We start from the raw sequence: 17,309 nt of genomic DNA on the forward strand, positions 1-17,309 counted from the left end.
AAGATATCATCATTTATTTTATGACATTTATTTCGACTATGTATTAAAAGCCTACTAGAGAAACAAGACTTCCCTGGTGGCTCAGACGGTAAAGCGTCTGCCTACAATGTGGGAGACCCGGGTTCGTAGGAGACCCGGGTTCAAACCCTGGGTCGAGAAGATCTCCTGGAGAAGGAAATGGCACCCCACTCCAGTACTCTCGCCTGGAAAATCCCATGGATGGAGGAGCCTGGTAGGCTACAGTCCATGGGGTCGCAAAGAGTCGGACATGACTGAGCGACTTCACTTCAGAGAAACTAAGAGACATATTTGAGAAACTACAGAAACTAAGAGACATATTTGAGAAAGTAGGCATTAACATAAATAGCACAGTAACCAAATATGCAAGGAGGTCAGTCAGGATACATGCCAAGTATGGACTGCAAACACAACTGGCTAGCTTCCAAGATGGAAAATGAGAAGCGTGGCAGGGGACACCATTAACCTCCATCCAGGTTAGTGGTCCTAGAAGTGTGAAAACAGATCCATGAAACACAAGTTTTAATATGTCACCATACTCTTGTACTTAAAATCTTTCAATTGAAACAATATAAAATGACATATTTATGACACTATGTTAAATGGGGAAAACAGGATATAAGACTCTGTATTCTGCATCATCATATCTATATCAGTTAGTTAGAAAAACACATAAGAAAAACCTTTTCAAAAGATGCATCAGATGCTAACAGCAGATGATGGATATGGTCCAGAGATGATTTCCATCCTTTCAAAAAATATTCTTAAATGTGTTTTGCTTTCATAAATGTTTTAAAAGATAAATTGGAAAGCAATGGTTTTTCAGCATTTATTTCTCCAGAACCACCAGTTGTACAGATGATTTCCTCACTGCAGAAGAGAAACATGCTGCGTGAGCCCCTCTCAGCTCAACCACATTGAGAGTCACTGAGGAAACAAGCTAAGTCTGTAATCCAAGTGATGCATGATAGAGGTCTGCCTGCCCATCTGCTGTAGCCCACCTACCTTTCCTCAGTGAACTCAGGGGGCTTACTGAATAACTGTCTTGCCCTCTCTAAATGGAGGAAACCCTACTGAAAAAGAGGATAATGTTTACTCTGAGGATTGTTGTTATTGTTGTTCAGTTGCCAAGTTGTGTCCAACTCTTCATGACCCCATGTACTGCAGCACACCAGCTTTCCCTATCTGTCACCATCTCCCGGGGTTTGCCCAAGTTCATGTCCATTGAATCGGTGATGCCATCCAACCATCTCATCCTCTGTTGCCTGCTTCTCCTTCTGCCTTCAGTCTTTCCCAGCATCAGGGCATTTTCCAATGAGTCTTTGCATCAAGTGGCCAAAGTATTGGAGCTTCAGCTTCAGCATCAGCCCCTCCAATGAGTATTCAGGGTTGATTTCCTTTAAGATTGACTGGTTTGATCTCCTTGCAGTCCAAGGGACTCTCAAGAGTCTTCTCCAACTCCACAGTTCAAAAGCATCAATCTTCAGTGCTCAGCTTTTCTTATGGTCCAACTCTCACATCCATACATGACTACTGGAAAAACCATAGCTTTGACTGGACAGACCTTTGTTGGTAATGTCTCTGCTGTTTAATATGCTGTCTAGGTCTGTCATAACTTTTCTTCCAAGGAGCAAATGTCTTTTGATTTCATGGCTGCAGTCACCATCTGCAGTGATTTTAGAGCCCAAGAAGAGGAAATCTGTCACTGTTTCCAACTTTCCCCCTTCTATTTGCCATGAAGTGATCTGACCGGATGCCATGATCTTAGTTTCTTTAATATTTAGTTTTAAGCCAGGTTTTTCACTCTCCTCCTTCACCTTCATCAAGAGGTTCTTTAGTTCCTCTTCACTTTCTGCCGTTAGAGTGATATCATACACATATCTGAGGTTTTTGATATTTCTCCAGGCAATCTTGATTCCAGCTTGTAACTCATCCAACCCTACATTTCTCATGACATGCTCTGCATATAAGTTAAATAAATCAGTGAGAATAAACAGCCATACAAGGTTCTAACCATTGCTTCTTGATCGGCATACAGGTTTCTTGGGAGACAGGTAAGATGGTCTGGTATTCCCATCTCTTTAAGAGTTCTCCACAGTTTGTTGATCCACAAGGTCAAAAGCTTTAGTGTAGTCAGTGAATCAGACGTAGATGTTTTCCTGGGATTCCCTTGCCTTCTCTATGATCAAGCGAATGTTGGCAATTTGATCTCTGGTTCCTCTGCCTTTTCTAAACACAGATTAGACATATGGAAGTTCTTGGTTCATGTAATACTGAAGCCTAGCATGCAGGATTTTGAGCATAACCTTGCTGGCATGGGAGATGAGTGCAATCATCCAGTGGTTTGAACATTCTTTAGTACTGCCTTTCTTGGGAACTGGGATAAGGATAGACCTTTTCCAGTCCTGTGGCCACTGCTGGATTTTTCAAATTTGCTGATATAATTGACATAAGTGCAGCACCTTGATAGCATCATCTTTTAAGATTTTAAATAGCTCTGCTGGAATTCCATCACCTCCACTAGCTTTATTGACAGAAGTGCTTCCTAAGGCCCACTTGACTTCACACTCCAGAATTCCTGGCTCAGGGTGAGTGACCACACTATCGTGGTTATCCAGGTCATTAAGATCTTTTTTGTACAGTTCTTCTGTGTATTCTTTCTATCTCTTCTACTTCTGTTAGGTTTTTTACCATTTCTGTCCTTTATTGTGCCCATCTTGGGATGAAAGTTTCCTTTGGTATTTCTAATTTTCTTGAAGAGATCTCTAATCTTTTCCCCTTCTGTTTTCCTCTATGTCTTTGCATTGTTCATAGAAGAAGGCCTTCTTGTCTTTCCTTGCTGTCCTCTGGAGCTCTGTGTTTAGTTGGGTGTACCTTTCCCTTTCTCCTTTGCTTTTTGCTTCTCTTCTTTCTTAAGCTACTTGTGAAACCTCCTCAGACAACCACTTTGCCTTCTTGCTTTTCTTTTTCTTTGGGATGGTTTTGTTTGCTGCCTCCTGTACAATATTACAGACCCCTGTCCATAGTTCTTCAGGCAATCTGTTTACTAGATCTAATCCCTTGAATCTATTTGTCACCTCTGCTGTGTATCCACGGGGATTTTAATCGTACCTGGCTGGCCTAGTGGTTTTTCCCCTTTCTTTAATGTAAGCCTGAATTTTCTATAAGAAGCAGATGGTCTGACCCACATTCAGCTCCTGGTCTTGTTTTTGCTGACTATATACAGCTTCTCCAGCTTCAGCTACAGAGAATATAATCAATCTGATTTCAGTATTGACCATTTGATGGTTGATGTCCAGGTGTACAGTTGTCTGTTGTGTTGTTGAAAAAGAGTGTTTTCTATGACCAGTGCATTCTCTTGGCATAACAAGGATTATTATGGCCTAAATTATACACTGTGTGCAAAGTACCTGCTCACAGTAACACTCCACCCATCTTCTAAGAGAACTAGTTACTTTAACCTTTCACACTTCTAAGGTGAGAGCAAGGGTTAGGGAAAGGGGGTGAGCATTCCGTTTTTAAACAAACTCCAGTATGATATGGTTATTATCTCTCAAGTCTCCTATCAGTTTCAATTCCCACCATTTTCTCTTTTTAAATCAAAATTCAGAAGTTTAGGAATTTATTTAAGAATTAAGACTTACGTGTTAATTCCAGAAGTGGCAACTACCTATCTACGTGTCCCTTATTTGTTCCAGCACAGTTGACAGCATCCTCTCCTTTTCTCAGTTTCCTTCATTTCCTGCTTTACGACGGCACACCTGTCCCCACCAGCAACAAACAGCACAAGAACAACGTTCACTCTCCTCCAGGGCAATTTAAGAGTATTTTGAGAAAGCCCTGCCCTGTGCAATGGATTATGTCAATCCTATTATTAATACATGCCAGAACATCATAGATCAGAGCGCATGTTTTCCGCATATTATCTCATTTGATAGTGTGGTAGCTATCTTCTCTTCATACTGCTCTCTTATTCTTTAGCCCATTTAGTGCTGGATAAAAAACCATTTCTGCATATTCTATTTGTGGCTGTTTCTCATGGAGGACAGCAGGGATAAGAGTAGATAAGGGTGTGGACTTCTAGTACTAAAGAAAATTGTCAAAATATGACAAGTTCTCTGCAGATATATATGCTGTTTACACCAAGTCTTTCCAACCAATGTGGCCTGTGTGGATTTTTATACAATGAGCTGGCTGCATGGTTATTCTTTTTTGTTTGTTTAAACTTGAAGTTTATTGGAATGTTGAACTTTGAATTTCAAAGTCTAAAATGCAAATACTAAGAGAGTGGATAAATAGCCATGAGGAGTCCCTGCAGTTCAGGGCTCTTGGGGGAGGTGTGAAAAAGAAGTAGAAAAGAATAGAGCAAAAGAAAGCTATTTCTCCTGCATATTTAATGCTATGACTTTAAAAGCTAAGTACAGTCTTGGCCAATAAATCGATTGGATACTGATATGTATTTAAAGGGGAAACATACATTTCCCATACCACAAAGAATTACTCTTCAGACATTAGTGTGTAAATGGAACTGCAAATGCCCACTGTTTACCAAAAGAGCTTATATTCAGAGAGTTAACATAACTCAGTTTTTCAGTAAACAACTTGAACAGGGGTTTTGTATTTCAGAATATTGAACTCTGTACCATAAAAATTATCTTCCGCTTAGTATTCCTGCCAAAAGAACATCACAAAGACACATCCGACTTTGAAGATGTCATTTTAAACCTCATTTGTTAAGAATTTTTGACTCATGAAAGAAGAAAATGATGCTACTTTTTGAATTAATTTTTATTAAAGTATAGTTGATTTACAATATTACATCATTTTCAGGTACACAGCATAGTGAATCAGTATTTTTGCAGATTATACTTCAGTTATGCAATTTTTAAATCATTTATCATTTGGTGCTTTGAAGAACAGAGATGCCAGTTTCGGTCAATACAATTAAAGTCTCTACTCTGCACCAATCTAAAGTCAAGCAACGCTTATCCACCACTCATATGAATCCAATAATTGGATTCATTCTGAATCCAATAACTCATTTCCAAATGTCACCTAACAGTCAGCAGTTGGAAGTGACCCCTGCTTTATTCTGATCTGAAATTAATTGAGTAACAGGATGAAGGTGAAAATGTTAAGCTCCATTGCCAATCCGAGGCTCTACCCACTCGCCTAAACGTGGCTACGTGAAGCACGGCTTCCTTCAGAGTCCTCTCCAGCCGCATCACTACCCCCCACCAACAGGTGCATGGCCGTGTTTAGACTCCCCACCCAAGTCCTGTCTGCCTACATTTTGTCACCTGCCAAGCAGAGACATCCATGGAGCAAGCACATCCTATCCCTTCATATGTTCCCCATATGTACTTTAAAGAGTCACCACAAGGTGGCAGGATTGTCACATGCTGAGATTGATGATCCCCTGATATTTGTATTATTGTTGTTTTAACACATTTCAGAGATCAGTGTTTCCAGAATAACACAAGTCACGTCCATAAAGATGATGCCTCCCCTCGAGTTCACACTTGCTTGAAGGAAGATAATTCATCTTGCAACAACTATTCTTTAAAGGTTACTTAAAATTATCTCACTAGAAGACCCTTAGCTTAAATTTCTTTGGGAAGCAGGGTTGAAAATGTCTTTAATGACAAAATCATTTTAGTCTTGTGCAAACCTCGGGGCACTTTCTATCCCATCTCACGTGGTCCCTCTTCAAAATGTGATTAGAAAGAAAAGAGCCTCTTGAGTGGCCAGGTGAGCACTCTACATTCCGAGGGGTTTGAGGGAAGAGGAAGAAGAGATACGACAGGTAACCTTCTGGGAATGTCAGGCCTGGGTTCAGATCTTCCCATAGGAAAGCAGTTTAGACACAGTCCATCCCATCTCCCTTTAACCAAGTGAGAGGAGGCGTTGAGGCTCGCAGCAGAAACATTACCAGACTAGAGACTGTTGGAGAATTGTCTTCTCGTTTAAATCCTAAAGCAGATACACAGAAAATTCTCTTACACTGGTACTTCTCTGTCTCTTTCAACTGCCAATTTTATAAAAGAAGATGATAGTTTATTTAAGCTGTTTCCATATCCATCCCATTGCAAATTGATGATAGTAAACAGCAACTGAGCTATCCTTAAAGAAAAATGAACTTACGTACTGGCTTTCTACTTTGAGTTTACCAGAGTGATGAACTTCCCTGGTGGCTCAGGGGTGAAGAGCCCACCTGCCAATGCAGAAATACAGGTTCAGTCCCTGGGCTGAGAAGATCCCCTGGAGAAGGAAATGGCAACCCACTCCAGTATTCTTGCCTAGGAAATCCCATGGACAGAGGAGCCTAGAGGGCTACAGTTCATGGGGTCGCAAAAGAGACAGACACAACTTAGCGACTAAACAACAGCAACAGTGGAGTAATGCATTTGCTATCAGTGTCTTCTATAAAACTTAACAGTCAAAGAACGCTTTTATTAGCCACTGTTTCCACCTGCTTCTCAGGATCCACCTGTTGCAAAAGTGAAGCAGGAGCCTCTTCAAGTAACACTGTTCTTCCTAATTTTCAAGTGGTTGTATCATGTAACCCTTCTTAACAGGACTCTTACAAAGTCAAAGGTTTTTCTAAAAATAATGTAAGCAAGAAAATCTAGAAAATCTGGTAACATGTAGCAGAGCTGTTCAGCTCAAGACCAGTGTCAAAATCACATCCAGTCTAGCAGTCAACAAGGTTACATTGTGTTCCAGCCATGGTGCTCAGAACATGTCAAGACAAAAGCTCTTGACCACACATAGCTGCACCAATAAAAGACCTAATCTTTACAGTTGCCACTTTGATCATTTAAAAAATTGCATTAGAAAAGTTATTTTATATTAACATATATATGTAGCCACTATGTTAACAATAACAGGGAAATAACCTACTGGTGGTTTCCTTTTAAGGCTACACATTGAAAGTTGAAAGTGAAAGTTGCTCAGTCCTGTCTGACTCTTTGCAACCCCATGGACTATATATTCACCAGGCCAATACTGGAGCAGGTAGCTGTTCCCTTCTCTAGGGGATCTTCCCTACCGAGGGATCAAACCCAGGTCTCCCACATTGCAGGCGGATTCTTTACCAGCTGAGCCACAAGGGGAGCCCAAGAGTACTAGAGTGGGTAGCCTATCCCTTCTCTAGGGGATCTTCCTGACCCAGGGATCGAACCGGGGTCTCCCACATTGCAGGCGGATTCTTTACCAACTGAGCTATGAGGGAAGCCCTTAGGGCTACACATTATAGTTCCCTAATTCCTCCACATAAAGTTTCGTTTTCAAGACCTCAGTTTTCAGAGCTGAGGGTTTAGAGGTGTTTTAGCTAAATTCTGCCCCTTGATGGACTCCCAGAAGGTTAGATTCTCTTCAAGATTTCTAAGGAGGGCTGCAGGCTACTTACGTGTGTTGTGATGGTCGTCTCTACAGAAAATATTGAGAGGCTGATAAATGATCCAGTTCTATTAAGAGCATCATTGAAGGCTGAGACATTAAGCTACCAAGATCTTTCCATGTGGGCTCTTTTTTGCAGGCAGTGTAATAAGAAAGGTGCCATGTGTTAATTCCAAGAGAGGCCCAGTCAGCTGCATGAATAGATAGCATTTTTCTGTTCTACCCGCTGAGTTTTTGCATATCTGTGTGAATTTGAGCCACAGTCTGTTCTTTGTAACTGACCATCTCCTGGGAAGCTAGGTAGGGGAAATACTTCCATAAAGGCCAATTTTACAGCATTTCAAAACACTTAAAGCCTTTTACCTGCTGTAGCAGAGTGCTCCATTTGACTAAGCTCAAGAGAAAAGAGGGCGACGCTTTTCCTCATCAAGGAAAACTTTTCTGTGCACTGATGAGTCATCTCCAAGGTACAGTCTCTGGGAAGAGGTTTCTGTATCCAGAGCCCACCTTGGGCTGTTTGAGAATCTCTGCTGACTCAGCACACCCTGGGGCAGTGGCCTGTCCAGTGCTATTAAGTGCAGATCTTTAAAAATGGATGTGCTGTTGAGAGCATGCGGGTTATTTATTTTCTCGTGTACTTTGTGTTCTAAAAGACTTCTTAAGCAGCTTGTACTTGGAATTATTTTGTGAAAATAGAGACCAGGGAAAGGTGGCTTTGGTAACTTGAGAAGCCTTGATTATCTATTGAGCTGAGGGTTACTGTAGCCAAGTAAGTCCACCCAGCCAGGTCCAGCTACATAATTGGCAGAGCCCAGAGTCAAGTGAAAATACTAGGCACCTTGTTCAAAAATTATTAAGAATTTCAAAATGGTGACAGCAGGGCATTAAGCTCAGTGACTGCACAGGTAGCCTGCCTCTGAAGCTAGCCCTGCAGCGAGATCTCCCTTGTAAGCACCCTAGGAAGCTGATCTTTGAACAGTGGCAGTTGAAATGGTATATGGTGGGTTACATTAAAAACTGTGCTGGGTTGCCTAGCAACAGGCTAAGGGCCTGAATGGCTGACTTGCAAGTTGAGAAACACCAACTTGAAAGTCTAAATTCACAGAAATCTTCTAGCACTGATAATTTTCAAGAAAAAGTAAGACAGTGGGAGACAGAAACAGGAAGGGGAAGAAAGAACATATTTTTCCACTCTTATAACTGGCAGCGGCTAGCTTGTCACTTTCCCTGTTCAATCTTCTAAGCAGATAACTCTTCATAAGTGAAGTAGAAGTGAGAAGGAAATTCCAGTTTTCTCAGAAGTATAAATAATAGTTTTCCTTAAGGGAGAAAGAAATGGCAACCCACTCCAATATTCTTGCCTAGATAATACCATGAATCCCATGGACAGATTAGCCTGGCAGGCTACAATCCATGGGGTCACAAAGAGTTGGACACGACTGAGCAACTAACACTTTAAAGGATGGTAGAAACATGAATTAATCAATGCATATTTTTGAGCACATTCCTTTGGCCGCTCAAGGGTACAGTATAAGAAAACGGATTCACATTTATGGAACATTTAATAGTAAGTACCTCCTATGCAGTAGATTACAGAGATGAATCAGAGACCGCTTTTATTTCTAAGAAACTTAAGCGAGATTATGTGAGAACATGAAACTGAAATATAAGAAACCATTAGACAGCAGCATTACATTTTAAAGAGTGGAGTCCATAATCTCTGCTTCTTCTCTCCTTGGTATTTTACAGGGTCCTTGTGCAGCAGAATCAGAACCAGCTCTCCTGATAGGGAGCAAACAGTTTGGGCTTTCGAGAAATAGTCACATTGCAATTGCATTCGATGACACCAAAGTTAAAAACCGGTATGATTTATTCTGAGATATTAGATGAGAACTGATAAATGGAAGTACTAAGCATTTGTTTATTCAAGTTTAACTAGATTTATTAATATATGAGGTGATATTTTTTAATTCACTGAGTACAGTAAATAATAGAAATATATTTATCTGAGCCCAAGAAGCCCAGTTTAGAAACTCAGCAGACCTGGAAAGTCCTCACCTCTGAAAAGGTTTTGCTATGTTTTATGAAATGGCTTCCCTGGTGGCTCAGCTGGTAAAGAATCTGCCTGCAATGCAGGAGACTTGGGTTTGATCCCTGAATTGGAAAAATCCCCTGGAGAAGGGAATGGCTACCCACTCCAGTATTCTTGTCTGGAGAATTCCATGGACGGAGGAGCCTGGTGGACTCCAGTCCATGGGGTTGCAGAGTTGGATACGACTGAGTGACTAAGCGTGTGTGCATCCTTTATGAAAAGGCACCATGATCCAGTGCCACCCAATGCTAGAGTAAGAACACTCTTCTGCCTGTTTTATTTTGCATACTTTTATTTCACAGTCTCACTATTGAATTCGAAGTACGAACGGAAGCTGAATCAGGCTTGCTCTTCTACATGGCTCGGATCAACCATGCTGATTTTGCTACAGTTCAGTTGAAAAATGGATTGCCCTACTTCAGTTATGACTTGGGAAGTGGTGACACCAGCACTATGATCCCCACCAAAATCAATGATGGCCAGTGGCACAAGGTAATAGTCCCAGGATGTCAGCAGTGCCCTACAACAGGGTTACTGGGGGGCAACCATCAGCATTCCCCTGGTCCCAGTACTGTTTTACCAGTGCAGACACTGACTCTGGTGCTACTGAAATGTGGCAGGGGCTAAAAATAAAGCAAGTGCCATATACAGCTGCCCAACCTAGGAAAATGGGGTCAGACCTGGATAGGTCTATAGTTGAACACTTACATGCCTCATCATGGTACCACAAGATTCCATCATTGCCATACAGCTGTGGTTCCCAAACATCTGTCCACAAACTAGGGCCAGGCAATTGAAGACATTTCCAATACGCTAAGTATTAGCACTTAGAGAAGGAAATGGCAACCCAATCCAGTATTCTTGCCTGGAAAATTCCATGGACAGAGGAGCCTGGCGGGATCTAGTCCATGGGGTCACAAAGAGTCAGACAGGACTGAGCAGGCATGCATGCAAGTATTATTATGGGACAATGGAATGTATTGATCATGAAGCTCTATGCATTCAATGTAAAGGAATAATATTTATTCTGAAATTCTATTTTCCCATTTTTAAGGGGCTAAAATGGCCTCTCTTTTATAAATAACTCAAAAGCTGGCAACACTAAAATGGGCCTTAAAGCTCCCTTCTCCCGCTCTCCCACCCCCTACAGGTCTGAGCACACGAAGAGTCTGAGAATCCGCTATACCGTGTTTAAAGTCCTCTAGGGTATCATTTCCACCAACAGTCATTTGGAACAACTTTTTAAATGTTGGCCTTACACCCAGAAGCTGGTACTGTTATGGGCACAGAAGGCTCATTTGCCAGCTTACTGTCCTCTTTGGCATGACTGCAAGTAGATAATATACTGCCTGATTAAAACAAAACTCACTCAGAATTTGTCTCTGCACCTGTTGTAGCCTATTAAGTAAAGCTTCCCTAGGTGGACCAATTAAATTTTTAGAGTAAGATATTATTAGCTATTGGATTTTACATATTAACATACGTGTCATATCATATAGAAAGCCAAGGAACCTGAAAAAAAAATGATATAAACTCAAAGTCAACTAATTTGTTATCTGGAAATAAGAAATTTTCTAGGGAGCTTATGACTAGCAAATATTTTATGCAGGAGCTCTATTACAGTTTACTCTAATCTTTGGCTAATAGAATAATAAATATGATACTTGAGAAAGAGACATATTGTCGGGCCACAATGAGGCTGGGATTAAGAAAGATAGTTTAAATAAGTAGCCAAATGAAGGAGGGGTTTTATCCTTGAGGGTTTTTTAAAAATCATTTCTGATGCCAGCATAGATAAGTGTAAAATAAGGTCTTCAATTACTGTAATCCTGATGTAGATTTGTTTTTAAACCATTGTTGTCCTCCAGCGTTTCACAGGGTTACATACTCCTTTTCCTAAATTCAGACTCAGGGATTTTATGCTCAAGCTAGTCTTCACACCATTTGCTTCACTCTGCCCCAGAAGATAAATCACTCCACTGCTATAATTTCAGCCCCAGTCAGCTTTCCATCTTTCTCCCGACTTTGCACTAATCAGCTGCTGCAGAAACATCAGTGCAACCTGGACACACTGCCCTTCCTCCAATTCTGCACAAGAAGTGCCTAGTAAGCAGAGGGATGTAGCATATCATCTGAAATTGTGCTGGGGAGACCAGGCTTTGCTCAATCAAACTAATGCACTTTTGAAATGGGACATGAATTTTGCAGCCCACTTAATTCTTGACAGGGCTCTCCACTGGCAAGTTTCCTTACAACAAGCATACCTCTTGATGCATATGCTCACCCAGCAGCTGTGGAAGAGTCTTCAATCTAAAACTCACCCAGAAAGACTGTGTACTCTTTTGGAGATGGTACTAATGGAAAACACAGTCTTTGAGATATTCTTTTTTTTTTTAATAAATTTATTTATTTTAGTTGGGGGCTAATTACCTTACAATATTGTAGTGGTCCTTATTATTATGGGTTTAGCACATATTAGGCACTCAGTAAATTACTTCATTTTTTTCCTAAGGAATATCCTGAAAGTTCTTATGTCTTATACTCTGCATATCTGAAATTATCTGGTTGAAATTAATGAATCCTCTTCTTTTGGTAGATTAAGATTATGCGAGTTAAGCAAGAAGGAACTATTTACGTAGATGATGCCTCCAACAGAACCATCAGTCCTAAGAAAGCTGATATTCTGGATGTTGTGGGAATGCTGTATGTTGGTGGGCTACCCATTAACTACACTACTCGAAGAATTGGTCCAGTAAGTGTCTAATTGGTTTCCTTTGTTGCCTAAATAGATGCCTGAGTCATGAATGTATTTTGAATTATTAGGTCACATTGACCCAATTATAGTTGAGTAGAAAGTCATCTTTCCTGAGAAGTGACAATTTTTCTAGATAGATCTATGAGAGACAATATTAAAAAACAGTGTGGACCCCGGAGCCAGACTCCCTCGGTTTGATTATGTGCTTAACTGTTAAGTAGCTGTGTGCTCTTGAGCAAGTTACTTAATTTTTCTTTGACAAAGTCCCCTTTTATGTAAAATAGTATAATAATAATACCAAACAAACAAGGTCGCTGGAAAGATTAAATGAGGTAGTATATTAAAAGTGCTTAGAAGAATACCAAGTGTCTAGAAGGTACTAAGACAACAAAAAAGATGATAATATTGATGGTACTCTTTCAGGGAATAGAGATTTAGCAAATACGGAGAGATGCTGTATCTATCTTGTTCAATACTGGGTTCAGGATTTAAAGTTCTCAATTTTGTAAATCAATATTCACAATAATTTTTTGTCAGACCACACATCCTGGTTTGCTTTGGAAAGCATTCTTTTCTTTAAAAAAGGGATTAGTGTTTTTTAAAAATGCACCACACACACATGTGGCTCATTTCTTTGCTCAGATTAGAACATGTGATGATGTGTGGTGGTTCTTCATCAAAGACAATTGTTCATGATGGTTACAATTCTCCATGTTTATTCCTTTCCTTTCATAGCTACTGGCTATGATACCCAGGCTAATCAAAATGAGATTTTCTGAACACTCTCTCCTGAATGAGAGTGGCAAGAGTGGTTAACTTGCCTCCCTTAACCCAGATAAACTATAATGAAGCAGAGTATGACTGATTTATTTCTAAAGTCCCTAAACTTTGAACGTTTCATGCAAGCTTTCAAGTTTCATGTATATGTGCATTTTCTTAGGAAAGTGTCCACTGCTTTCATTAGATTTTCATAAGGGAGAAGCACTGATCCAAACCTAATTATCTTTTCAAGTAGAATCTGAACACAGATTGTGAAAAAAAAATGTATATATAGTAAGGTTAATAAACTGTCACTCGAAACATGAAATAGAAACATACTAATTACAAGTTACACTATCCAGAGGGGGCCCAGAGCTTTATCAAACCAGGGGTCCCACTAGGGATATAGTGTGCAGTATTTTAGAATATCAAAACAGTCATATTCCCCAGCTAGATGCAGCCTAGTTGAGAAGGAGGACACGAGATTCTCTGCAGCCGTGCCCTGAAGCCTTGGGTGACAGGGCTGATCCAGGGAGTCTGGGGGATGCCTCAGGTCAATCAGCTGATGATTACTAACACAGAGCACCCTACCAGTGATTGCATTCCACATAAAGGCAAACTTCTGCTAAAACCTGGTATGTGTTCTTCTGACCTGAACATTTAGGTGACCTATAGCATCGATGGCTGCATTAGAAATTTTCACATGGCGGAAGCACCTGCTGATCTTGAACAGCCAACCTCCAGCTACCAAGTTGGGACGTGTTTCGCAAATGCTCAGAAAGGGACATACTTTGATGGAACAGGTTTTGCCAAAGCAGGTGAGGTGCTTCCATCTCCTTTCTGTTGAATATTAACTAGGTGCAAATATTGACTTCTGGTTTGCGTGGGAAGATAAAAGTCCCTGGGTTCCTAAACTAGCATCCTTTATTTAAACCAGAAATAAAAACTTGTAGGAGTAATTTTTAAAAATGCCTCTTAAAGATTAATGCATCTGATTCTAACAAAAACTAGCAGAAGAAGTAAAGTAAAAGGCTATTTGGAGAGTTTATTCTATCTCCTTCCCTGGAAATCAATAATAGCAAAAAAAGAAAAAAATGTAATTTTACAAGAAGGGTCATATGTCTCTATTGTATAATGTATTTACTTTCCAGTTTTCCCCACCTGCCTTTCTTTCTGGAGATGAGATAGTATTTTTCTTTCTTCCTCTCTTCAATTCCTTGCATGGCTCCATTTCATGTTCTCCCCTTACACACAGGAAAAGAAACCTTTTTCTTTCTTTTAGTATCTCCCTCTTTCCAGTGAGCATTTCCAGTCCAGATTTGGATCACTGACAGTGAATATACAATTTGGAAAGAAAAATATGAAATAACTTGTACATAATAACAAAAAAATCTGATATTAACATACTTTGAGATACATTCAGTCCTATAGTTACCATAGGAACATGCATTTGTTAGAAAAAAAATGCGTATGTAATATGTAGCAGTTAACATGGGAACAGAAGTAATTAAGATGTCATTTCTTTCAAGAATATACGATTAAGATTCTTCATGCTCAGAAATCACAAGAAAACAAGCAAAAAAAACCCAAAATAACTAGAAACTGTAGAAGACATACAAGCAAGGTTCTGGGGATATTTTAAAAAATGATTAAGTTGGGTTGGGAAAATCAGGAAAGGTTTTATGGAGGAATTGACATTTGAGGTTGGGTTTAAAAGGTGAGTTGAAGAGACATGCAAAGGTTGGAGATAGAAGAGCAGAGCTCTCCAGTAAGCGGGAAACTTCCCCTCTGCAAAGCAGAAAACAGAGAAACACAGGATGTGTTAAATATTGAAATGTTGGAGGTTACGTTAAACCCCAAGTTGCATGTTCTGTGAAAGCCCAAAGCTTTTCCCAAGTTTTCTGCAAATTCAGATATCTGGCATTAGCTCGGTCAGATTAGATTCAGCTTCAGCCTCTGCAGTTAACATCCACAGATTGACTTGCCATCTTGTGTGGGCTCTTTGGGTTCCAGATCAGACTGGACTGGAAATTTGCCACATCCCCAGTTTCTAATAACTCCTGCCATCACCTCAACACGTAGTGTAATACAAGTTGTATAAGACTTGGGTGGTCAGAGGAGGTTACGTCACTGGAAAACATACAAGTTCAATTTAAACCCTTGACATCTTTGTCCTTAAAAGCTCTCCAGTTGCCAGTATCTGGGGCTTTCACGGCTTCTTCACTCTCCCTGTCCTCTGCTGAATTGCTTCATGTCACTCTTCTCTTTTCCTTATTTCTTCTTTTCTAGAACAGAAACAAAATTGTTCTGTTTTTCAGAATAATTCAGCTTCTTCTACCTTTTATTCTCAAAATCTGCTCTGAATCCACTTTTATTCATCCAAATCTATCAAGTTTCTCAGTAGGCAAAAAAAGTATTTCATATAACAGGTGCCTCCCTTCATTGAAGATAGCTGTGGTTACACATAGCCTTTATTTTTCGCTTAATAAATATGAGACCTGAAAAAAATGTCATGAGTTTTTCCCTAATATTTCATGCAGGTGATATAGTCTAGCCTGATCTTAATAAATCACTTTGTTTCTAAGAAGCATGTCTTAAATACTTGCTAAAAGATGAAATAAACCAATGAATCAAATATGGAAAATCATAGAGAAAAGGCTTAACTTGATAAACTAGAAAAGCCTATTTATGTCCCAGAATCTTCTCCTTCAAAATTGCAATTGCTTTCTTTATAAATAAAATGTTTGGGGATATTTGAGCCTTTTCAGATCATTGTGGAACCATTTAGAGTGCTGTAGTAAAACTTTAGTGAAAAATCATTGAAATGCTTGATTTCATCCAATAGCACGACTTCCATCAGTCACACCTGGCTCTGAGATTTTCTGAGTCAATCTGAGTGTATATTCATTCACTGATTCAACAAATACATATTAAACCTCCACTCTGTGCCAGATACTTTAAGCATAGGAATAAAATGGTGAGCATTATAGACAAAGTCCTTGCCCTCACAGAATTTATAGTCTAGGAAGGAAGGCAGCCAAGAAAACAAGTATGAGGTGTCGGCCATGTGAAAGTCTAGAACTTATAATTGTCTAACACATGAATTGAAAGCTAGTAAAACCAATGAACGGTATGAATTTGAATTAGCAATTCCTAAACTCTAATACACAACATTTTTTTTAATCTTCATTTTACAGTTGATGGATTCAAAGTGGGAATGGACCTTCTTGTAGAATTTGAATTCCGCACAACTAGAACCACTGGAGTTCTTCTGGGAATCAGCAGCCAAGAAATGGATGGAATGGGTATTGAAATGATTGATGAGAAGGTGAGCATCATGTCGGCATATTTCTGCTTCTTCATGGTATTGTTTACAAGTAGAAAGCTCTGTTTTGAAGCATTGCTCTGTTCTTTGTTGAGAGAAGGTTAATTTTATTCTTCTCATCCTTCTGGATTATCTCAAGTGTTCTACATTTCAACATACTTATTCTGTGTTGTGGTTGTTCAGTCAAAAGTTGTGTCTTCACAACCCCATGGACTGCAACACACCAGGATTCCCTGTCCCTCACGCTCTCTCAGAGTTTGCTCAAGTTTATGTCCATTGCATTGGTGATGCTGTCACAACCATCTCATCCTCTGTCACCCTCCTCTCCTTCTGCCTGCAGTCTTTCCCAGCATCAGGGTCTTTTCCTGAGCTACTTGCATCAGGTGGCCAAAGTATTGGAGCTTCGGCGTCAGTCCTTCCAATGAATAGTCAGGGTTGATTTCCTGTAAGATTGACTGGTTTGATCTTCTTGCTGTCCAAGGGACTCTCAGGAGTCTTCTCCAACACCATAGTTCAAAAGCATCAGTTCTTTGGTGCTCCGCCTTCTTTATGGTCCAGCTCTCACATTCATACATGACTACTGGAAAGACCATAGCCTTGACTATACAGACCTTTGTCAGCAAAGTGATGTCTTGGCTTTTTAACACACTGTCTAGGTTTGTCATAGCTTTCCTGCCAAGAGGAGGAAATCTGTCACTGCTTCCACCTTTTCCCCTTCTATTCGCCATGAAGTGATGGGACCAGATGCCATGATCTTAGTTGGGTTTTTTTTTTTTAATACTTATTTTTAAGTCGGCTTTTCCACTCTTCTTCACCATCAAGAGGCTCTTGAATTCCTCTTCCCTTTCTGCCATTAGCATGGTATCATCTGCATATCTGGGGTTGTTGAAATTTCTCCTGGCAATCTTGATTCCAGCTTGTAACTCACCCAGCCTGGCATTTCTCATGATGCGTTCTGT

The 17,309-nt window shown here is 40.0% G+C and overlaps 1 protein-coding gene and 1 long non-coding RNA gene across 3 annotated transcripts in view; one reads left to right on the forward strand and one right to left on the reverse strand.

The window, feature by feature from the left end:
• The window catches only part of LAMA2 (laminin subunit alpha 2), a 653,829-nt gene that overhangs the window by 632,312 nt on the left and 4,208 nt on the right, over nt 1-17,309 (forward strand). The window contains exons 60-64 of the mRNA XM_081529101.1: nt 9,169-9,281; nt 9,814-10,003; nt 12,108-12,263; nt 13,690-13,843; nt 16,223-16,353. Coding sequence (XP_081385227.1) covers nt 9,169-9,281; nt 9,814-10,003; nt 12,108-12,263; nt 13,690-13,843; nt 16,223-16,353 — 744 coding nt within the window. The remainder of the gene's footprint in view (nt 1-9,168; nt 9,282-9,813; nt 10,004-12,107; nt 12,264-13,689; nt 13,844-16,222; nt 16,354-17,309) is intronic.
• Nucleotides 14,048-17,309, reverse strand: part of LOC145521106 (uncharacterized) — a 33,226-nt gene continuing 29,964 nt past the window's right edge. The window contains exon 9 of one of the 2 annotated variants that reach the window (XR_014065112.1): nt 14,048-14,352. This is a non-coding gene — a long non-coding RNA (uncharacterized LOC145521106). Of the gene's footprint in view, nt 15,311-17,309 lie in introns of both variants that reach the window. The other variant, XR_014065111.1, reaches the window with a different exon arrangement.

Source organism: Giraffa tippelskirchi, chromosome 9, assembly GCF_054371585.1.
Source record: "Giraffa tippelskirchi isolate mGirTip1 chromosome 9, T2T-mGirTip1v1.2.pri, whole genome shotgun sequence".
Classification (NCBI taxonomy): domain Eukaryota; kingdom Metazoa; phylum Chordata; class Mammalia; order Artiodactyla; family Giraffidae; genus Giraffa; species Giraffa tippelskirchi.